Raw genomic sequence first — 23,786 nt, 5'->3', positions numbered from 1 at the left:
CTACATCCTCGAGAAAACATTGCTTTGCTGCAGATAATATGATTTATGAAGGAAAGTATGTTTTAATTTTTTTGCTGCCTTTCATGACGAGATCTTATATCATCATTATAAACATTCAAATGCATAGTCGAAAAAGGAAACAGAAACTCGACTCAATATAGTTTCAAAATCACAGAAACATGTTAAACGTGATATGGAGGCATACGGCAAGAGTACATTAAGCTAAATTTGAATAAAAACGCTTAAAATGCAATGCAAGGTATAGAAGCTAGCATTTGGCTGACCAAACGACATGAAAATCAAGTCTTCGCGTACGAAGGCTATTGACGCCAATATAAACAGAATTTTGCTATCATATTCAAGTATCTTAGGAAAATCATGGAACATAAACGCATAAATAACAGAAGTACTTAACAATTAGCTTGTGTACAAATGCAACATAAATTATGCCAATATGTCCAACCACTTACTGTGTTGTAATTATCACACGACCGATAGAGTTTAACTTCGAAACATAAGAAATGGGTCATCTCCATCAATACCGACACGATATATTTTCAGGGAAAAGACATATATTACGTGTCTGGTTATTTCTTGAAACACGCCACTCTGCTGTTGTGTTCTCACCAAAAAATTAGTTCCTATTCATTTCCGTAACCCAAATATCTTCATATTTCAACTTCAATAACAGCCGGTGCCGCCATATTTATTTATCCGTAAAGGACACTTTAGCCCTAAAGTGAGCTCCGGTTGGGCACTTTACGGTAAAGTGACGATTCGGCCATTTTTCTTCTAAAGTGGCGTTTATGAAACGGAAAAAGCAGACTTTAGCCCGGCTAAAGTATACTTTAGCCTAAAGTGCCGTCTATGAATCGCACCCTAAGACCCATTTATCTAAGCACACTCATTACTGCTTAGAGGAATTGCATACAACCAAGGCGCCACGAAAGTAGCGAAACTGAACAGCCCCATCCCACCCCTGACCTCACCTTTCACAGCACCGAGGAATTTTCAGGGCCTTCATTTCATTAGGCATGAATCTAGAGATCATATAATGGTTGGGAGTGAGATCCTCCCCCAATGAGAACTGTCTATCCATTCATATAAAAGGTATTAATCAATTTTCTGGAAGTTAAGCCAGGAATCAGCTCTTCCCAAGAAAAATATGCTTCATATGCTAAGTAATGACCATAATTCAAGCCATTTTCCATAAATGTCATGGAATTAGCTTAGAATTTGATTTCCCTAAGCGTAATCATAGGCCCAGTAATACTGATAGGACTAGCTATGTTTTGTAATTTGCTTTCCCAGCCATTATTGCGTAGACGTTTGGCTCTCTCCTGTTTGGTGCGCGTTTAAATTTCTTTCCTCCTGTTCCCAAGAGAAAAAATCTTCTCATATCACAGAGGGATGGGGGTCATCTCTTCGGTGACGTCCCCAATTGTATGCTAGGTGGGCCAAAAAATGAATTTTCGGGATCAAATTTTCCGAACACGGAACAATCTCTATTCTCCAAGTCCAACCAGAGGCGCAACTATGGGGGGGGGGGGGTTAGGGGGATGGGTCCCCTCCAAAGCCTCAGAGAAATAAAAAAAATATTTAAAACTATGGTCTAGTTTCCACGTATAAAATCTGCATCTGCTTAAAGTTAAATTTTAAGTGGCAAAATGATGTAAAATATATTTCCAGGCATTGTATTTTTCAAATATTTTCCCGGACCCCGCGTTGCCTGGGGGGGGGGGGGGGAATTTGCCCCTCCATTCCTGCCCAAAGTATATTCCTAGTTTCACCACTGAGTCTCGTTACGATTTCTCGTTACTTTCTTGTGTTTTTGCATGTAGGCGTGCCCTTCCTCTAATTTATTTAACAATTAAATTATGTGTACATTTTTCTCTTTCTATTTTTTTCTTCGTGCAGGAGCTCGTCAAGATAAAAATATATTTTCTACTGCATTGATCCTTACGAAAAATTTGTATAAAACCCCTACACAAAGTCTATACAACTTATATAGACTATAAACAATTTGTATTCAATTTCTATAAAATGCATACTTCTAAACAACCATTATTGTTTATATAAAGAGATACACATACAGCAATACTGCACTTTAAATTGGCAGTATTGCTGTATGTGTATCTCTTTATTAAAATAAAAAATATAATAATAAAATATAAGTTGCATAAAAATTGAATATAAACCGTACACTATGTATGCAACCTGTATAAAATTATATGCAGAATGTATAAAAAAGTTATACGATTTTATGCGGGCTTTATGCAAATTTTTCACATGAGGACTGAGAGGCGTGGTGTGGTAGGGGTTTGGGGGGATAGATCCTCCCCTCCTCCAAAGCCTCATATAAATAATAGCATACTGTTTTCCCTGTTGTGATAATTTCCCACTGAATAGGGTGGTTTCCTTTTATTTTTTTATTGCCTAAATCGAAAGATTATTACTCCTGGAGTACGTATTTCACGCTTTTAGATTTTTATATGACGATATCCATTTTTCGCGATTAAATGAAAAGTGAAAATTTTCAAGCGCGCGAAAACGCGACGGCTAAGTATGAATGCCGGGAAAAACTCCGCGTGACGTCGTCCTGCTTCCCGCTGCCGCAAGTGAGGTGACTTTGGGGCGAGGCTTTGAGCGCTGATACGATGCAGGCTGCTGGCAGGTAGCAGAGTACCCCGCTAGCAGGTAGCGCTTGGCTTAAATAAGGATTATTAATACCTTATCAAACGAAGAAAACTTTCCGACCTTAGCCAGTTTTAATAGGTGATTATTAAGACATGTTTCCCTGAGCTCTGTGCCTCATGCATGCATTGGTAACCTCAGACGATGTAAAACTCCTATCCTCTCGTGTAGAAACTAGGTCCCTGGGACGTCACGTGGAGTGGCATCGCATGGGCGCCAATCTGGCCTTTTTCAAATGAGTATAAAATTGACCCTTGCCATTCGTCTAAACCGGTATTTCTAAAACCAAATCATTTGTATATTATGAATACAATAATGGTGGGTAACGAATCGCAATCAATCCCTTTCGTTTTCTTTGATGAAGGAAACTACCCTGTTGTGAGTGAAACCCAAACTTTAAGTGCCAAAATGATGCAAAATGTATTTCCAGGCATGTCATATTTCAAAAATTTTCTCGGACCCCCGTTGCCTGGGAGGAGGGACGTCCCGCCATCCCTCCCCAAATCATATTCCTAGTTATGCCACTGCGGGGATCTGATTGCTAATTTTTGTTGATCTCATGAATTATGTAATATAGTTGCCAATAAATTTTATTCTTGTCTTTTATAATTAATTTTAATTTATGTACGCCAATCAAATGTGCGTTTACACTCAGTAGCATGTTATATAAACTACATTCACATATAACCTTTTTCACGAAAAAGCTTCAAATCCGTGTAACATCTAGCATGTAACGTTCTGTTATAAAATATGTTTTTTGGTTTCCCGCTACGTGTGGATGTACTAATCCAGGACAGCGCCCTTACGGCGAAATTTGATACTAAGAAAACAAATCAACAAGGAAATGCGTTCTATTCTGTCGCCCTCGAGGACAACACGGGCACATGGATCTCAAAATAACATTGGCTGATTGTTTGGTTTGATTCTACCTTATTACCTGGTCAAACCTTTTTTCTGGGTGAATTCGTTTTTGGAGTCTTTGCATTTAAGTAAACAACGTCGTAATGGCCAAAAGACCTGTAAGTGAGAAGAAAAAGAAGGCCATTAAGAAGAGGAAAGTAGTTGTGGAAGCCGAGGAGGAACCCGCTGTTCCTCCAATTTCTCGTTCCTCAGAGGATCCCATTCCAAAAAAGGTAATGAGTCCTCCTATTTTTTCGTTTTTTTAATGTTATACTGTAATTGAATTGCTAATGTTAATTCTTGATGCAGGTAAAATGGACCAATAAACAACGTGTTCTCGTCTTCGGTACTCGTGGTATCTCGTATCGAGATAGACATTTAATGGAAGACTTGAAGATGTTGCTTCCTCATTCAAAGCCTGACAGTAAGATGGAGAAAAAAGACAGTTTTTTCGTCGTTAACGAGGTTAGACATATAGTTGTACTTACATGGAGTTGTGATTTTTTGATGGAGGTATTTTTTGCACAAAATATTGGTTAACATTCGTACTCTTCTAGATTTGTGACATGAAGAACTGCAATAAATGCATACTCTTTGAAGGGCGGAAGAAACGAGACTTGTATATGTGGATTTCTAACACCCCTCAGGGACCGTCTTGCAAGTTCTTAGTGCAAAGTGGTAAGATTTCGTCTCCGGATATAAAAAATAGTATTACGTGACTTCATCGCATAAACGTTATCATTATCTTTACAGTGTTTACAATGGGGGAGTTAAAGCTGACTGGTAATTGTTTGAAGGGTTCAAGGCCTCTTCTTTCTTTTGATGAGCATTTTAGTTCAAAGCCCCATTTGGCTCTAATGAAGGAACTGATAGTCCAGGTACAGTAGCATTTCTTTGTGGATATCGCAAGCAGTGCTTTGTGTGGTAGTAGCTAGAATTATATCTTTCATAGGAATATCTAAATTTATTTTTCTTGCAGACGTTTTCTACCCCATACCACCACCCCAAAAGTCAACCTTTCATCGACCATGTGTTTACATTTTCATATTTGGATGGTCGTATTTGGTTTCGAAACTATCAAATTGTCGAGGAAGATGGATCTCTTGCTGAAGTAGGACCAAGATTTGTCCTTTTTCCTATTAAGATTTTCGAAGGAAGCTTTGGTGGTCAAACGCTTTGGGAGGAGCCAAACTTTGTCTCTCCGGCCAAGGTAAATCAGCGATGTTTGTTTTCCTTCTTTATATAATTTGCATTAAATATTTCATTTGATATTGGACTTTGTGTTGGGAGTTTTGGTACAGGAGTGTCAATGTTGATAGAGGCCATATCTTGTAATGGTTATGTTAATTTGTGCCGGTGAAAATGAGGTTACCAAGCAGGCGATAGTTTTATTTAATAATTCACCTCATTTGTCTCCCGGAAGAAATGAGATTTTTCTTTCTTAAGACCATCTCGTTTTGAAACATGTGCAGATACTTTTAAAAGAAGTGTGTTATTTTTGGGTGCAACGTGATTAAGTAGTTCTTCTTCTCCTGACCTTGTGTCTTTTTTCTGGGGGTGGGGCCAGAAATTGACCCATTCTGGGGATAGATGCTCAAAAATATTCTTCGTAAAAGGGACTTAGCAGAGAAGGCATGGGGAAATTTTAAGAAATAATTGTGCCTTAGAGGTGCTATTTCGCACTCGTCTGACCATATCTTAAATATGCAATGAGGATATGGGATGTGCTGTAGAAAGACTTAATTGTTAAACTTAATAAAACACAAGGAAAGCTGTGAGATTAGTGAAAAACTACCATGGGTGTGCCGGAAGCGTTACATAGATGTTTAGCGCATTAGGTTAGGAGGTGCTAGAGACCCAGAGGCAACGAGTGAAGCTTATATTGCTTGATCAATTGGGAATAGATATCTTTAACTGTTACACGGAGAACATGATATTAAAAGGCCATAACATTTCAGGGTCTGACAGAAACGATCACCCTCGTCGGCTCGCCGCAAAGGCAAAGGATGCAGGTTGCTTCATGTGCCAACCTTCCAAGTGTACACCGACCCGGCCCCATCAATTAAGCGGATCTCGTGAGTGTCTACATATTATTGAAAACGATAGAATATGCGGACTTGATGGAGCAGTTTACCTGAATGAAATGTTTTCCATATTATTGGTGCATTGATATTTTGGTATAAACGAATAATGATATCCGCGGAAAGCAAAAAGAGAATTTTCTCCATTCAAAATTTTATAACGACAGCAGTGTTTAATTAAGTCAGTGGCATTATTTCCTGTGATATTGCGGCGGATATTTTATATGCATGTTAAGTTTGCTATTGCTGATCGTAAAGCTTTAGCGTTAATTGTAAGACAATATACTTTGATGGATCGGCCAACTTACAAGAGAAAGTAAATTGACGTTCTGGACATAGATGTAGTATCTAGCATGCGCTGCACAATTTATGTGGTATTAAACATTGCACACATCCCACTTACATTTCCCTTGTTGATGTGTTCCAATGATGTTGTTATAAAAATATTGCAGGAGGTGGGAATGATGTTCAAATTTCCCTCCCACTGTACAATAGAAAATACTGAAACTCGATTTCCAAACTGCGGCATTAAGTGGCGCTGCTCCATTTGTTGCACTACTTTTGAATCAGACTGTACATGTAATTTAGAGTCCATCAGACATGATTATTATATTCACTTCAGTACAATGACAATTTTTTTTCCTTAACATTGCATATTTTGAGAACCATACTAAACCATGGCAACATAAACATGAAAGGAAGGCATGGGCACTTATGTCTTTGCTGTCACAGTTGAAGCAAGTCCCACGGCGGACCCTGAATGTTATAAAGGGGTCCTTAATTGTGCTGGCAGAATGCACCGAGACACAAGTGGGTTGAAAACAGTATTGTAACCTCTGATGCATATTTTTCTGGAGAAGTTCTGCCTTTTGCCGCACTGAGGTGGTTTATTTTTTTGACCGTGACTATGCATAATGAAACTCGTTGTGTGCTAGTACGTTAAGCAGAAAATTGTGCAGTCTCATTCATACTTCATGATAATGCTGCATTGAGTAGTATAACTCTGTTCATGTCTTTATAATTATGGTGATTGACTAAGCTGGCCCCTGTAAATGGAGTCTTCCTCATGTGACAAATACTCCTGGAAAGAATTCTGTTCCCAGTCCTTGGGTGTGGCCATCTTTGTAAAAAGTAAACAATGCTGCTTATTCCAACTTTTATTTACAAGTATTAATTTTTCTAATTCATGCAGATCCGGCGGCAGTTAAAGCTGTCATCATCTACGAAGTATATTTCGAGGGTGCATCAGAAGATTGCACAAGAGGAAAGTAAACCCGCTGTATCTTATAATCTGAAACCACTTGACGATATATTTTCTAAGGATGTTGATGAAGTTTTGAAAAATGATGAAATTCAGCCAGAACCTGAAGAAATTGCTGTTATACCTCCAAAAAAAGTTAAGAAGAAGCTTAAGCCCACAGTGTTGGCAAAAAAAGGTGTTCATCAGACCAAAATAAAAAAACAAAAAGCTTCAAGTAAAAAAGATAAAGGGAAAAAATTTAACAATGGTAAGAAGAGGAAAAACACTTAAAATTCTGTATATATATTTTTTTTGTAACTCACCCTCAATAAAATGAATGTTTTGGTGAAGAGATGAATTTTTTCTATGGCTCCCATTATTTTTTAAGAGGTATGCTCAATAATGCTTAAATTCATCAAGGTGACAGTTGAGGAAATTCAGGTGCTTTCATCACATTTACAGCAACTTTGATACACAACTCTATTGATGGTGAAAATAACTATACATGCATGGATATTGATAGAATTTTCAGTTTTCTGCAGCAATAAAAGTTCCGTTTTGATCAATTGCAATTCATTTCTGGAGCTAACTGATCTGAGTTGTTGTTTTATGAAATTGAAACTTGGTTACTGAGGAAAGGGGACAGGAATATTGAAATATTACACATATGATGATGAAATAATTATAGGTGTGAATATGCTTCTTTTCTACATTTGTCTCTAAACAATTGAAGTGTTTTGAAGAAATTATAATGAGAAACTTTTAATTAAGCGATGTATTATTTTTATGTATAGGTATATTTGTTTATTGGGTAGCTACCTGTTCTCTAAAATAAATGAGCTTCATTTCTGAAGATATACTGTTTCTGCATGTGTTGCAATCTGACTGGGAGTTCACTTAATGGATTTAAAAATTAATTCTTGGGGTCATGCACATTCAGTTGTACATTACATGCATTCCTGTGCATCCACTAATAGGTTTTAATGTTTGACATTGAAATCATCAGAATTTTCATCCTACTATTAATAAATCATTTTTTCCTTATTTTTACAACTTAAAAAGATTTGGGTCAGGGAATGTTTTATTCAATATCCGATTGCTCAGCATGTAAACTCTATTGAAACTAGTGGGTAGCGACCACAGTGGGTAACTGAGTAACCTATCCTCAGTGCCACATTATTAGTCAGTTTTGAGCATGAGCCAGGAGCGGATCCAGTATTTGTTTCTGGGGGGAGGGGCACAAGCAAGGCCGTGTCCAGGATTATGTTCTGGGGAAGGATACCTCCTAATACAAGACGAACGCAATGATAATGGGACTTCATTAAAATCTTCCATATTTTTTAAGGTTCTGCCATAGGCCGATCTATGGGGCACGTGCCCCCCCCCCCCCCTAGTTCGGCCTATGGCATAAGCTGTCAGTCTTATATGAGTATCTCTTTGCCTAACTAAAAAAGTGGCTAGGGGGAGTATTTTTTTAATGAACGATAAACTTTAGGATAACGTTGAGAGTCATTGGTGGCAATATTTAAATGAAAGAACTTGGCCGTGCTTGTGAAGGTGATGACGTCAAAAGGAAACAAGTGTGCATAATTTTTAGCTATGAAATAATTTTAAATAATTCACTTTGTCTTCTAGTAATGGCCCTTCGGAGATTGATTAAAACAACTACCCTCATAAATTGTTCCCTTCATACCACCTATATCTGTCAAGTTGGAATTCCTCCGAATGTGATAGTTTGATTTGGCCGCCGTTTTCAGAGTAAATAACATTTGAGGAGCGCATTTATCGTATCGGCTGCAGCCATGTTATCCATGTAATTAGCAATTTCGGAAGTGATCATGAAATTCAGCGTAATACTTGAACGCATAGATTGAAGTAGTGTGATTTTCGTTCCAGAGCGTGAAATGTATTTCTGATTTCAATTATTGTGTTGGTAATCTGTAAAATTCTCCTTAATTTCGCTATGTGTTCCAAATGTGACGGACGCATAAACGATTGTAATGCTTTTCTTAAAATTAATCCTTTGAGACCTGAATCGGAGGTTTGGTGGGATTTAAAATGTAGCTGCAAATCCAGTGAAAAAGGTTAGTGATTAATTACATAGTTGAAGCGCTGCGCTAGTTATGCTTGTTCTATTGATTGTTTGACGTTAATATTTTCAGGGAAAACTGGTCTTGACTCTTCGCCGGTGCATCCCGTCTGGAAACCAGATCGTAAGTTTGTGTGGTACTTATACTTATTATTTTTTGTTTACCAGTCACTTTTCGTCCTCTGACAAGGTGCTCGATAGATAATTCTGTGTACATTGGACTGAATAGGAAAGATTTTCTGTTTCACTTGAAAAGGGATCACTGAATATTATCATTTGCTTTCATTTCCTGACTTTTTTATTTTTCCTGAGTCTCTCACATATCAATGGTTCACAACAGACGTTGTCTAAACATTTAATGCTGACATTATTATTGCCTTTGTGGAAATTTTGTAGGTACCTAGTCGGTCAATTTTTGTTTCTAATGCATTATGTGTAACTGAGCCCGTTGTTTTTGATACTCGATCAACATCAAGTGGCTATTGCGATTGCATAATTATTTCGTTGTTCGTTTTTCATTCTTAGAATGTTTAATCAGCCCCATCATGTCAAGTAAATATCTAATACGTTGGTGATACATCCCATATACTTAGTTCCTCACACTGAGTTTTCTGGTGGTTTAATTTTAGTCGATGTCATTGTGGTGGATTGAGTGCACGAGTGCAGTGCTGATGTCTGAGATTAGATTCTTTTTTGTTGACTTTTCAGTGTACAAGCTACAGCAAGAAGCTCCCAAGCCTAAACCAATCCCATGTATAAAATCTTTGCCATACCACACGCCTCCCCAGTATGGGAGTGAATTTCATGGACCGATTGGACATGCTGAAGCAGCACAACTTCTTGACGAAGATGGTGCATTCTTAGTGAGAGAGAGTCGAAGCCATGCATCCAATCAAGATAGAGATTCTATTGAGTCAAAGATATTTACACTATCTCTCAGGTGGGCCTAGACTTATGGAAAATGTCATTTTAGGCTTAGGAGATGTGTGTTGCCTGTAAAAACTTGCAAAAAAGAGTTGATAATTATTTTTTCATTTGAACTTAGTCATTGTATGCTACTTTAAAGTAATAATTCTGTGATAGTGGTTCGCAACTCTTTGCCACGCTTGGACTGCCTTATGTTTGCTAGGTTTATCAGAATATTTCATCCTTTTATAATTTGCAAATTTCTCTCTAACTTTGTGCTTTTATAGAACTCTACATTCATGAAAGAAATAATATCTAGGGAATGTATTTATCCAGAACTCAAGTTTTCGTGGGGCCTGTTCAATCCACCATTTAAACTCTAGTTACTGATTAGTTCACCAAATGCACCAGCCTTTGTGTGAGATACTGTCGGATCTCATGCATACATGGATGAAAGATACTTTTGGTGACATAAATTTAGTTTGCCTGATTCTATGTGAGATGCTTGCTGTTGGGGGAAGTATGAATGGAGGAGAACTGGCACATAATCCATCTTACCTCACATTGTACATATAATGCTGAGGAAAACTATCAATGCCACATATGTATGTCTGGTCCTCTTAGTCATAGTAGATGTTCAAACTCATCACTAATGTTATTACCATCTGGTGAAATGAACTCCATTGATTCCCTAACACACCGCTAGTAGTGAGACCTGAAAAGGGGGCAGAATGTATCCTGTGCTACATTGTGCAGCACAATCTAGACGATATGAAGCTGCAGGGATGCCGACTTACAAAAAATATTGGGGTGGCCCATACCGGGAATCTTGCCCCGGGAAATTCTATAAGTTGTGAGTTTTAAGTTTTTTAAGCATCTTAGAAGTCATATGATCAACATTAGAACCCTGATAACTCGAATCTCGATATCTGGACACTCCGGGAAAAATTGACAATCCAGTCGCATTTTTTCCTCAAACCCATAACGAATTTTGAGGGGACTTGGGCCCCCTCAGGCCCTATGGAGTTGGCACCACTGTGAAGCAGGATTGTACAAAATTCTAGCAATAGGGTGGTTTCCTTCATCAAAGAAAACGAAAGGGATTGATTGCGATTCGTTACCCACCATTAGTGTATTCATAGTATAAAAATTATTTGGTTTTAGAAATACCGGTTTAGACGAATGGCAAGGGTCAATTTTATACTCATTTGAAAAAGGCCAGATTGGCGCCCATGCGATGCCACTCCACGTGACGTCACAGGGACCTAGTTTATACACGAGAGGATAGGAGTTTTACATAGTCTGAGGTTACCAATGCCTGCATGAGGCACAGAGCTCAGGGAAACATATCTTAATAATCACCTATTAAAACTGGCTAAGATTGGAAAGTATCCTTCGTTTGAAAAGGTATTAATAATCCTTATTTAAGCCAAGCGCTACCAGTTATCATGGTACTCTGCTACCTGCTAGCATCCTGCGTGGTATCAGCGCTCAGAGCCTCGCCCCAAAGTCACCTCACTTGCGACAGCGGGAACCAGAACGACGTTACACAGAGTTTTCCCGGCATTCATACTTACCCGTCGCGTTTTGGCACGCTTGAAAATTTTCACTTTTCCTTTAATCGCGAAAAAATAATATTTTGATGTAGGCAATAAAAAAATAAAAGGAAACCACCCTATTGATGGTAGAGGATTTGGCATGTTAAGGGACTGAGGATGGATAATCGAACAGGTGAGTGATCAAATTTCAGTCATTTGGTGCTCTACTGTAATCCTAAAAGTTGTACCATGCATTCATATCTTGGCACCAAAAATGCTTGCTTCCTTCACAATATGCAGTATGTTTATGTAATGAGTGAAAATCACAAGTTTTAATTATGATAATTTGATTTGATTTCTCTTTTGACATTTTAAGAAATAATATACTTGTTTTTTTTTCTTGACTAGTTTCAGCACTTATGTGCAATTTTCAAGGGACTACTATTGTTATTACAGGGGTTATTATATGTTGTTACAAGGGACTACTTTCTATTGTTGTTACAGGTATGATGGAAAAGTGCGACACTATCGACTCCACTATGATGGTTGCTATCATCGAGTTGTTGGTGGTGATGGTATAATGCCTGCATCAGCAAAATGCTTTCCATCAATTGTTGCTCTAGCTGCAGATGGACTGGTCACTCTCCACCTTGAGTCCCGTGCTGGACCTTACCTACGTTCGATGAGTGCGATGACATCATATGAAGGAAGTCCGTACATGACACTCAATAGGCTGAAGCGAAGAGCTTTATTATCTAAGCTTGATCAAATGAAGAACTCCACTATACCTCCGATCAACAGTAGTGAACAGCTCTCTAGCCCTGCAGCAAAAATTCCTCGAGATTCAAGTACAACCTCATTGAATGCATCTACCTCCTCAGAAGCACCTCTTTTTGTTCCCAATCAGCTGATTTGTTATGAAAAACACCATTCTTTCAAGGTACATACGTTTAAAGGCCTGAACTGGTGTGAATTCTGTGGAAATTTCCTGTGGGGATTCACAGCTCAGGGAGTGAAATGTGAAGGTAAGCGTATCATTATTTACCTACCTTATTATGTCCATGGGTATATTCTCCTCAATCCAATTATGTACATATATGCATTCCCTTAGCATCTCAGATTCTTCCAGGGCTAAAAATGAACTAATATGGCTTTACCTTTATGTAAACTCATGTCTTACTGGCTAAAAGAGTTACATATGTGTATGTTAATTAATGGAAATGAAATGATAAACACGTGTATTAATTTTAATAATGTAGTGTGAGTTTCTGTTATAAAAATTCATGATCAGTGGTCAGCAAGTCTAAATAAGGTCTTGAGTCAGCTCTCCAATCATTCCCACTAAAAAACCTATTTTTTTAAGTCATCAAATTTTTTTCCATTTGTATCCTTAATCACTAGATCAATTCATCATGCAAAGCCTTCCATAGCTTTGCTGTTGTTGCCGTTCACTTTTTATGACTATGATAAGCTTACATGGAAAATTCTTGTTGAGTCATATTTTGTTTCTCATTTCCTTCAGATTGTGGGTTCATTGCCCACTCACGATGCTCAGAAAAAGTTCCCAATGATTGTTTGCCTGATGTTGGGATGGCTCGTGGAGTTTTTGGGCTAGAACTCTCTGCTGCCCTGGCAATGGAGACTGCTTTGTATGCTGAGCATTCAATATCTCAACCTCTAGTCCCATTTGTTGTTCGATGTTGTATAAAAGAAATAGAAAGAAGAGGACTTGATTCAGAAGGACTTTATCGTGTTTCTGGGTTTGCAGAGGAAATTGAAGCCCTCAAAATGGCATTGGACAAAGGTATTTTCCAGAATATTTTTGCATTCATGTTTACTAGAAGTAAAGTATTGCCACAATCAATAATTTTCATTAATGTGCCTCTTTATTTTATTAGAATCATACTAGCATCGATGAAAATTTGCATTTTGTATTTATTATCTTGCATGTATAGTTTGAGAGAAAGTATTTTTTAATGAATTCAGATATAAATGCTTTTAGATTTAGAGTATTAAGTTAAAACATTTGTCATTTAGAAGCCATTAGGCTCAAAACGATTGACTTTGGTACATCAATGGCTTAAGGCCCTAACGTAGAATATGTGGTTACTGAGTGGCATTGTGGTTACTGATGCCATTGTTTATCTTAGAGAAAGTCAGTATTTTTGCCATTATAACTGCATTAATTAGGAAAATATTACTGTGGGCAAAAATAGGTTGCTAGAATGAGAAACTTCATTTATTTATACATGCAACTGTGGAAATTACTAATGCAAAACTTCAGTGAAAATAATTTAAAAGAGCTAATAAAGAAATCCCTCCTTTGATCCTTGGTCCCAAAATGATTATCCTATGAGAGAAGCACAGAAATAAATGCACTCCTTGCTGTAAAGGTCATTCCTTCAAAAAAGTAATCAAACAATAGTTAGAGGTACTTCTTGGGTATTTCCATACAACTTAACCCTCTTAGTGCTATTCTTCTTCCCGGGGTACTGACGAGAAATGCGGAGGTTATTTTCATAAAATGTAGCTACAAGGAAAAATAACATTACGAAGCTATTTTATTACATATCCATAAGCGGTTTTTTTTAATTATTGAGGTTAAACTGGTTAACATTGACAAAACATTTTTACATTTACTGAAATAAAATATATCAATGTAATAAGTTATATCAAATTATATAATGAACTACATAAGAGCTGATATATTGGCTCGCCACGCTTTTCCCCCGAGCTGCAAAAGCCGATAATTCGGCCCGCCGCACTAAAAGGGTTAAATGACATTTTTCCTGCATGTATTAAGGGAATTACAATTTTTTTAAGAATTCCACCTTTAATTTTTGCTCATACTTTGACTCCTCTTGCAATCAGTGGCGGCACGTGCGTATACGCATGTTAGCAAGTGCACACCCAAAGATGAATGAATTATAAAAGAAAACTATTCCTTTGCAACGAGAAGGATAAAAATCCTGTCTGCATATGCAAGAAACATGAAGCTCTGAACGCTACAGCTATCTCCTTTTCGAATTCACCGCTCTGCAAGTGTGCGATCCCGTGGCATCGCGACGGGCGCATTTGCGGTCTATGCGATAGCTTTAGGGTGCTCTGGCGGGACGAAGTAAGCGGGGGGTATGTACAGTTCAAATGGGTGATAGGAGCAGACTCAAAACGATGCAAGTGCACACGCGCATATTTTTGGTGAGTAACTCGCAGCTAGTGTAGTGGTGTAGCCGCCACCTACACTACCTGCACCCAGGATCCTTGTCCGTCTACAGAGTCATCTGTATGGCCGTTTTCTACACTACTTCCTCATAGGGTGTAAGGAAAGGAGAATGAATTTCACCCACCGTCACTTGTAAAGGTGTGTTTAGGATAATTATTTCAATGCATGCTAATATTATTTCTGTTCATGCAATTTTAAGGGTAGAATATACCAGTGATATGTTTTGCTTGCTATGTATTCTATTATGACGAAATATGATGCTCATGGATTAGTATTAACATAATAAAATTAAATCATCCTATATCTACTCTAATGCACACCCTAGATAAATTACCACCATCCGCCACTGCTTGCTATAAATAAAAAGATAAACACATAGTAGATAAAAGGATCCTGCAAAAATGATTGGAACACATACGATAGATATGGTAATCCATGAAAATGCATGTTCTTTTCACCCATTGAAGTATGTGTTGGTTGTGTATAAAAATTTCTGTGCATTTATAGTTTACCTGTAGCAAAAATTCCATTTAAAGCTGCATGGAATTGTCCTACTAGTACTTATAACTTTTGTTTGATTACTTCTTTGTATGGATGACCCTTACAAGGAGTGCATTTATTTCTGTGCTCCTCTCATAGGATAACCATTTTGGTACCAAGGAACATTGAGTGTGAATATATAGTTAAACTATACATAATGTACAGCATTGACTAAGAATTAAAAAAGTCACTCCCCTCAGTGTTGGTCGTAATGTCGGGCATATAATTTTATTGTAAAACTCTACTGTATTGTTTTGACAGTAATGTCTGCTTAAGACTTGAAAGTTCCGTAGTTTCGAAGAAAGTTTCTCTTTCAGTAGCTGTGAATTCAAGTTCGGATGCTTTGATCTGGCAGTTTTTCATTTTGATTATTTCTAGCCAAGTTGTTTGATAGCGAAGAAGTACTCTTACTTTTGTGTGTGAAAAAGTGTACTTAGATTGGATAAGAACCCTCCTAGCCATTTTTTATACAATTTATTTTTTGTTAACTTTTCTGATGTCATGTAACTTTTTAGATGCTTAATTCAATCATTTCATTTTGTCTCATTTGGGTGTTTCTGTATTTATAGATGGAGAAAGAGCTGATATCAGTCCTAATTCCTTTGACAACATCAATGTAGTAGCTGGAACACTGAAACTTTATCTTAGACTGCTGCCCATCCCACTCATTACATTCGATGCCCATCCAAGGCTGATAAGTGCTGCTCGTAAGTTTCCATTCTGGTACATTCATGATATACTCGGCATATCAGTGTGTCAAAAAGTTGTTAAGGAATGTAATCAAATTATTAATCAGTGAGTTCTTTCTATCATGAATTCATTGGAAGAAGTTTCTTCCTCCTGAATGTTAACCATAGCTTTCGTGAAGTGAATGTATATTATCAATATGATGGGCATTTTCCCATTTCACGAAATAACATTAATGCATGCATTGAATGATTTGAAAATAATAAAACTTGAATAAATCATTTCATTGCAAGGGAGACATGGATAGTTTTCCAACCGTCAAAATTACTGAAGCAACGCAGAACATTAAGGAGAAAATACATATGGAGAGATACATTAACAATAGTACAGTAGCAGAAAATCAGTCACAGATAAATATGTATATATGCAATTTTTTCAACCATATTTTACTAAAGTAAGAGTTGAATCAAGGTGTATGTCCACATTTGATATATTTGTAGTGAGTTTCGTGAAAATTGCATTGCAAATTCCATCACAATTGTGTAGCTAGGATTTGCAGATGAACATCACTATCAGATGAGCATTTACCTGTTCGTCCTACACTCACCAAGGCAGCTTAAGTTGTGGACCTAGATCACTGTGACTTTTGAACAGTCAAATTGTTCTGCTGCCAGTTTTGAGAACAAATGTAAAAAAATGTAATCATGCAAAAGGAACTGATGTCAGTGCAAAAATTGTTCCTGGGGTGTTTGTTTTTGCCAATGGCTGAAGCATCAGTGAGTACTAGACATGTGGTCCATAAAAGCTGCTTTTACGGACGGTCAGATGCAGTGCTTTTGTGAACAAGGTAATCTAAGAATAGTGCTACACAACTTTCTTATTGAATGTCTATTCTATATTTGTGGTGAGCAATAATTTACGTCTCTTGCAATTGATAGCAATACTGGCAGCTTTCCATTGCAATTTTGCTTGGAAGAGCAAATATGTATTACCCTCTAGATTGATGCTATAAAACAAATTGTTGGAATCCTTAAGAAATACAAGTTCACTTCTAAATTCAGGACAGGTATTTCGAAGATATAGATAACATGATGATGGAATTTAGGTAGGATGAGTCACTTACCTTGAGTAAAATCATGGCAGTCCTCAATGCACTGAGGTCGCAATCGCAGATGATGCCTTCATAGAAGCTGAACACTATCGGTATCCCAATGGTATAACCTGGTTGGTTCTTTGCTACCAAAATAAAGTAGTCCTCGAGTATGCCAGCTAATCTTTGCAATATTCAACTCGAGATTGTTCATGCAGTAGTTACCTCTTCACATTTTTAGATAATTTTCTGAGAGGTTTACCTCTCTTTGGCCCATTGCATTACTTACTGGCGGTTTAGCCAATATTCAAGCCTGAATCTCCCGATTATTGGGCAGGCTTGATAGTATAACTGGTAGTGTGCCTGACCAGTAAACAGGAGATCCAGGTTCAAATCCTGGCTAAAGCAAATGATATTTTCATGGCAATGCAATAGCAATAGCCATTACAAATATTACAAATGTACATTGCAATGGCAATGACCTCAGATATGATCCAAGATATGATGGCAATGCTTTATATATTTTTCTCATAGTCTCCAGCCACCTGGAATGGGAATAAAAACAATTCCTGTAATACTATATAAGAAAAAAAAGTAATTTGCTGCCTGCCCCAACGAGCCCATCCATGTGACAGGTTTTAGGTTACAGAATAATCTCCCTGAAATATAATTTTCAATCATACAAATTCTGTCACAGGAAACTAATCAGGATATTTTTGTAGGTTTTTCATGTTTATTTTTTACGTATCTTATTCTCTGAAAAACAAACAAATTGTCTTTTTTTTTAATGGTTATCAATTTTAATACGCTATTTTTTGTACTGCTGTGAATTTTTTAAAACTGCTCTGGTCAAATTTTAACTTATCCATTTCTGTGATATTACAGAAATAAAAGACCCATTGGAACAGATTGAGAATATGAGAGATGCTGTCATGAATCTTCCTCCTGTTCATTTCAACACGTTGAAGTTCCTAATTGAACATCTTTACCGGTGGGTAATCATAAAAACACTTTTAAATGCATGCATGTGTGTTAGAAATCTTGAAAATTATGGCTCAATGAAATGTATGTTCTTTTTCATTGATGCTGAGGAAGGTTATCCTTTAATTTAGTGAAAATTAATTTTGTACTTCTTCGCCTGGAGGCATTGAGATATCAGTAAGGATTATAATGTATAGTATTCTGAAACTGTGAAAGTGTTACTTTTTCCTTAAAAGACCATGTTCACAAGGAAATGATTTTAAAGTTTTACTCATGATCTTTCTAACAATCATTCCAACTGCCCCCTATAATGAAGAATTAAAAAGAAGAAACTTTGTACTTTCGCGTGAAATATTTATTTTCTTATTTTATTCATTTTATTCGTGTGAAAGTACAAAGTTTATTCTTTTTCGTTCTTCATAATGAATCGCTATTACAAAGTTACGCCTCAAGCCATGAATTTTGTCCTCTATTAATTTCACTGTATGTTTTTTGTTTTAGCGGATGTGAAAAAATTATCTTGCAATAAAAATCCGCTTAAGTTTAAGTCTCAATAACCTCCTTGTTGTTGAATAAAGTGCTCCTATAGGAACTTTGTGTCTGATGAAATAACTCCATTTTGAACAGGGTATCTGAATATGAGAGTGAAAACAAAATGACTGCCCACAACTTGAGCACTGTATTTGCTCCCACCTTGATGCCTGCTCCTGATGCATTTTTGAAGAGTTCATCTCCATCAGGCAAACCTTTGTGTATGGGTGGCATGCTTCCTGGTATGGGTCATGAAATTTCAGCCCTCGAGTGCATGATCATCAACCATGGTATCATTTTCAGCTCAACATAGCAAATGGATCTTCCAAAGTAGATAAGTGATGGTTAATTTTGGTTTAAAGTTCTCATATTAGGGCTCCAGAGTTCTTGGATTATTACTTTTTTGGTTGTAGTTAAACCAATTAAAATATTTTTATCAGATATATGTATAAAGTACATGTTGTTATCCAAGGAATTTCTGTTATCCTATCACTTTAGAGTTTAATCATCCAAGTTATGTTACAATTATAGTTTATGTTATCAGCTATGTCTTGATTTTTTTAACCGTATTTTATTGCACTTCATGTTCATGCACTCAAATCATCTGCATTTATAAAAACAGAAACAAGAACTGCACTGGAGGTTGGTAGCACACTTAATGAGTTGGCTGAAGTTCCTGTTGTCTGTGGGTGTGGTGGTTATGTATTGATGTTTACTTGCCTTTTAATTCCTGTGCTTATCGTTGACATTGGATTTTGAAACTCCCTTGGCTGTCCTATTATGAATAATCATGACTCAGTCATACATATCATGTCAAACTTCATTTAAACAGATTTGAAATTTGTCCATTGCTGATGAATATTTGCTCCTTTTATTTTGTCAAAACCTATATCTCTATTTAGTGTACGCATTGAATCAACAACAGATTAAGGGCAAGAATTCATCAGTTGCTGTTTATCCTGAAGTTGTTTTGGAAATAAGTGTCATAACTGTGAAGAAAATATTTGTTTCTGGACAATACTTTTTGAAGCGAAATTCTCTTTAGTATCAAAGAGGCAACTCTTATTTTCTTGCACAGGCTATTCAAGTCTTTGAAGGCCTTGTAAGATATTTTCTGACCCATACAGACTGGTTTTACAAATGTCTGATTTCATATCTTTGGCATTCTATTCAAAGTAATTACGATATTGGTATTAGTCAACTTAATTGTGTATTTTAGACCAAAAAGCCGTTTGGGTTTTGTTAGTCATTGTACACCTCTACGGACAATTAATCTGTTACTTTCCTTAATTTCTATCTGTATTTTATGCAACATTCAGCATTCATCCTGTGTGTTAAGGTTTTTCCCATTTAATTCTCTAGTTCATTTATTTGAATTGTTAATGTTATTTCAGTCCAAAAAACACTTCAATTGCTTAATGTTTCATGGTTACATTATAATAATTTTTGTTTTGCATTGATGGTTTAATATTCTGTGTACAAGGCTAAAATTTTAATGCAGTCACCCAGGAAGTCATCAGATATATATAAAAATTATGAGTCCTGTTGTGATTCAGATGAGTATTTATTTGAATTCCAATGTGAAGAGTTGCTGATAACTTCAGGTATTTGTGAATAGGCAAATATCTTTTGCCAATATAAAACTTTTGCCCATTTTTTTAATACACATCATTCATCATTTTTCAGGAGGGGCTTTCAATGCCTTAACAGTGGAAAATCATAAATTTTTATATAGGAGAAAATATCTTTGTGCTTGCTTAAGGATTTCATGTTGTTCGTGAAGTTAAACTTCCTACATATCAAAGCCAAATGATAATGGTGATTTTATTTTATTCTCTACGTGGGACTTTCTTTTCATTGGTAGGGCTGTTTCTAATGCAAAACATGAGGATTTTTTTCCGTATTTGGGTTCATCACCAATCTTTGAAGCTAATGATTCTAATTGATCAGAATTTGTTGTTGATACATTAGCGGTGCATTGTTTGTTAAATTCTGCATAAAGCATTCTCAGGAGATCGATATTTGTCTTTACTCTCATTTCATTTCTTGAACTCTTAGCTCCATTACTATTCTCCATTATGCTATATGCTATGCACAAAGCTTCCTTTTTACAGTAGGTACTTGATTTAAATTGTTTTTTCATGAGATACACATTATTGAAGGAGACAGTGGTTCATTTTGAAATGAGTGTAGAATTTGCTCCAGTCAAACAGAACAATGTTTTGACAGCTCCATTTTGCAAAGAAATGAAACAGAGAAGAGAATTATTGCAATTTTGCTGTTACCTTTGTCGGTGTAGAAGGTATTCACTACCCCATCCTTAGCACTCTTTGAGCTAATGGTGAGGAAATTACCGTTACCCTTTGAAAGTATATTTTTTTATGTTTGTGATAAACATTAGTCACTTTTTGATAGATTATGTTAATGCAAGGAAATTGTAAGAAATAATGGGAGAGAGGTTACCATTCATCCTTATGCCAATAGTTAATGAATTCATATGAATAGCGTGAGGACTAGGCAATCTAGAAAAATACAGTATAGATACTACTATCTGTTATGCTTTTGTGACACGAAGGGAGGAGAATTAGCCTACAATGGGTGAAGTTGCAGATTAAATATACACTTTTTAATGAACATCTGCCATTACAGATAAATTTTACAGTTTGGGACTGTGCTGTAGGTAAACTCACACATGGGCTAACCAATCTGCTTAAGAGGTAATATAAGCAGTAATATGAACTCATTAGATACATGCAGTCTCACCACAATGAAACTTATCATGATTGTGAACACTTGAAAACTTATATTTTTTAATAATCGCTGTTTAAGCTTCTTCATTTTTTTCATGTGCTTACACCACGGTTGCGGTAAGAGCCAATGTAAAAATTCTGATTTCCAATGCAGTTTCAAGAAAACGTACCGTGCAAAGCCTTCTTTTTCATATCGTCAGTTGTTTAAGTTCTATTAAAAGAGTACACTATTTTGGAATTTTTATGTAAATGTATTTCCTTCCTTTCTCAGTGGAACAATCTTTAGGTAGTAAAATTCACTTTGTAGGTTCCATGGAGACTATTTGTTTATTCTAATGATGGATTCAACGCTTATGTCATTATCAAAGTACCTTGTTTGGTTGTCCATTCAGAATGCATGAAATTAATTTTATTTCCCTATGTCATGGTTCATCAAAGGTAAGCAGAAACATTAAACATGGAACCTTCTGTTATTATTCTGGTTGTGGTATTATTGGCAGCTAATACTTGAAGGCAGCATTTGTGGTGCTGTATTTATCGTTAAACTCAGTTCTTAGCTCAACACTGTCTGGCCCTAAAGTAGGGCTCCTTAAACATGTGGAAAATGAGTTCATATTCAACTGCAGAAACTGAGAGGGGAATTTTTTGAAAGTACAGAAAATATGCATGTATAGAAAGTGAATTAGATACTAGATGTTATCAATCCTCCTGTAAAGACGTTTGAAAATCAGTTATTTATTGTGTTTTAAATCACGTTTTATTATCAAGTCTGTGTGTAATTAATGACTTTAATTCTAATTTATTTTATTCAAGTAGATTCTTTCATGGAAGTATCTTCCAAATACATAGTTATTTTGCCAACCAAGAGAATGATTTTGTTGTCAATTGCTCTTGAATCCAAAGTGTCCACTCAAATCCCTTCACATCTGAGTCTGGCTATGCTTGACTGCACCTGTGCCCTGAGTCCACCATTAGCCTTCAAGTATCTACAGCTATGTACATACTAATTAGCAAGCCGCCTATGTAGGTATGTGGTAGGGGGGTGTGAGGATAGCATTCTTTTACTCATGAAACGGAAATGCCCATACAAAATTATGCTTAGCATAAGTTACTTTATCATGGGGGGGAAAAATGAATTCCCATTTCTGTCCGTTCGGCAAAATATTTCTATTTATCCTTTCTGTTGGACCTGGAAATGTAGTGGGGTTCTAATATGATGTTCTCCGTGTTGCTCTTATTGATATCCACTCTCAATTTCTCAAGCAATCTAAGCTCAACCTAATGAATTGAACGTCGGTGTAACACTTTCTGTATGCCCGTAGAAGTTTTTGACAAATCACACAGCTTTCTTTTCTATTTTATCAAGTTCACGGGTTAAGTCTTTCTGCACCGGATCCCATATGATCACTGCATATTCCAGGTGTGGCCGGACGAATGAGAAATAGCACCTCTCTTTTACTCTCTTGTCCAAAAATCTTCCCATAATGCGTTTGATGAATCGTAGCTTCTTTAGGGCTCTGCTACAAATAAGTATGAAGGGACTTAGCTGCTACTGGGCTGTTTGCCTAGGCCAGTGGTTTTGTTGCATCTCAGATTTGAAGTTTCCATCAGTATTATGATTTTTTAAGTACATAGCTCACTGTATATGAATGCTCAAAGTGATACGTATGTCATCTGGTATCATCACATCTCCTGGGATTCTGAAAAGGCCACCAAAGTTGGCTCTCCACCTGTTTCTATTTCAAAAAGGCAACATTGGTTGGATAACCAGCTCACTGATTAGTACATATAGTACAAAAAAAGTTTTGCAGAGCTCTAGTTGTCACTCATGCCACCACAGAGGTTGATATGTAAGATTTTCTTGCTTTTTCAGTATCATCTAGGTTTTTAATTTATATTTTTACTTATAACAAAACTTTTTGTGTGACTTACTTTTTCAAAGCATCTCAAATATGTTAATTACAATGATATATCAAGTCTCTACTGTAAAAGTCATTTGCGCTTACAGTCTTTTCCCTCTATATTCGAGTCATATTGAATCCGTTACTGAATGCTGATGGCTATTTGAAGCTTCTATGTAATTAGATTTTCTTTGAGTTCTATGCATGATCTTTCTACACTCATATTGAAATAAGATGTTTTCCACATGAAATTAGTTAATCTCCGTTTTAAAAAAAATAGCAGTATTCTACCTTCAAAGGCATGTTTTTTCATGATCGCATGCCTCATTAGTATTCACTGTTTACAAGGAAGGTGATTTAATAGAGCATTGGTTGTGTCTATGTGTTAGAAAATGCCTGGAGGTATGTATCCATGCCTACCTGAAAATCATGTTACATTATGTGTAAGCTTCATGTGATGGAATAATCCCCTGTGTAGTCACTAGCAGAGATATTTTGCAACAATGTGTAGAAAATAATACAAGATTAGCCAACTACGAACAATTGTGTGGCCTTAATTATGCATCATTGGTGATTCTTGAAAATATGGTAAAGACTTTGGTGGAAATTTAATGCACGAATTGTCTGGGAGTGAT

General features: G+C 36.5%; 2 protein-coding genes across 2 annotated transcripts; both read left to right on the top strand.

The window, feature by feature from the left end:
* The first annotated feature begins 3,536 nt into the window (after positions 1–3,536).
* Positions 3,537–7,265, top strand: LOC124172460 (ribosome biogenesis protein BRX1 homolog). The gene is made up of 6 exons (XM_046551903.1): positions 3,537–3,827; positions 3,904–4,059; positions 4,152–4,272; positions 4,348–4,472; positions 4,574–4,804; positions 6,868–7,265. Exons 1-6 carry the CDS (start codon positions 3,699–3,701, stop codon positions 7,204–7,206), a joined length of 1,101 nt encoding a protein of 366 aa, XP_046407859.1. The 5' UTR covers positions 3,537–3,698; the 3' UTR covers positions 7,207–7,265.
* A 1,458-nt stretch (positions 7,266–8,723) lies between these two features.
* LOC124172449 (N-chimaerin-like) lies at positions 8,724–19,714 on the top strand. The gene is made up of 8 exons (XM_046551894.1): positions 8,724–8,999; positions 9,078–9,128; positions 9,713–9,944; positions 11,953–12,473; positions 12,971–13,252; positions 15,781–15,918; positions 17,874–17,979; positions 18,597–19,714. Exons 1-8 carry the CDS (start codon positions 8,879–8,881, stop codon positions 18,811–18,813), a joined length of 1,668 nt encoding a protein of 555 aa, XP_046407850.1. The 5' UTR covers positions 8,724–8,878; the 3' UTR covers positions 18,814–19,714.
* Positions 19,715–23,786: the final 4,072 nt, after the last annotated feature.

This window comes from Ischnura elegans, chromosome 1 (genome assembly GCF_921293095.1).
Source record: "Ischnura elegans chromosome 1, ioIscEleg1.1, whole genome shotgun sequence".
In the NCBI taxonomy this organism is placed as follows: domain Eukaryota; kingdom Metazoa; phylum Arthropoda; class Insecta; order Odonata; family Coenagrionidae; genus Ischnura; species Ischnura elegans.
This window is presented reverse-complemented; position numbering and strand designations above follow the sequence as displayed.

Coding starts and splice junctions, on each gene's coding strand:
- LOC124172460 (XM_046551903.1), top strand. CDS start 3,699: ATGGCCAAAAGACCTGTAAGTGAGAAGAAAAAGAAGGCCATTAAGAAG. Junction 3,828..3,903: donor AGGATCCCATTCCAAAAAAG/GTAATGAGTCCT, acceptor TTCTTGATGCAG/GTAAAATGGACCAATAAACA. Junction 4,273..4,347: donor CAAGTTCTTAGTGCAAAGTG/GTAAGATTTCGT, acceptor TTATCTTTACAG/TGTTTACAATGGGGGAGTTA.
- LOC124172449 (XM_046551894.1), top strand. CDS start 8,879: ATGTGTTCCAAATGTGACGGACGCATAAACGATTGTAATGCTTTTCTT. Junction 13,253..15,780: donor CAAAATGGCATTGGACAAAG/GTATTTTCCAGA, acceptor CTGTATTTATAG/ATGGAGAAAGAGCTGATATC. Junction 17,980..18,596: donor CTAATTGAACATCTTTACCG/GTGGGTAATCAT, acceptor CATTTTGAACAG/GGTATCTGAATATGAGAGTG.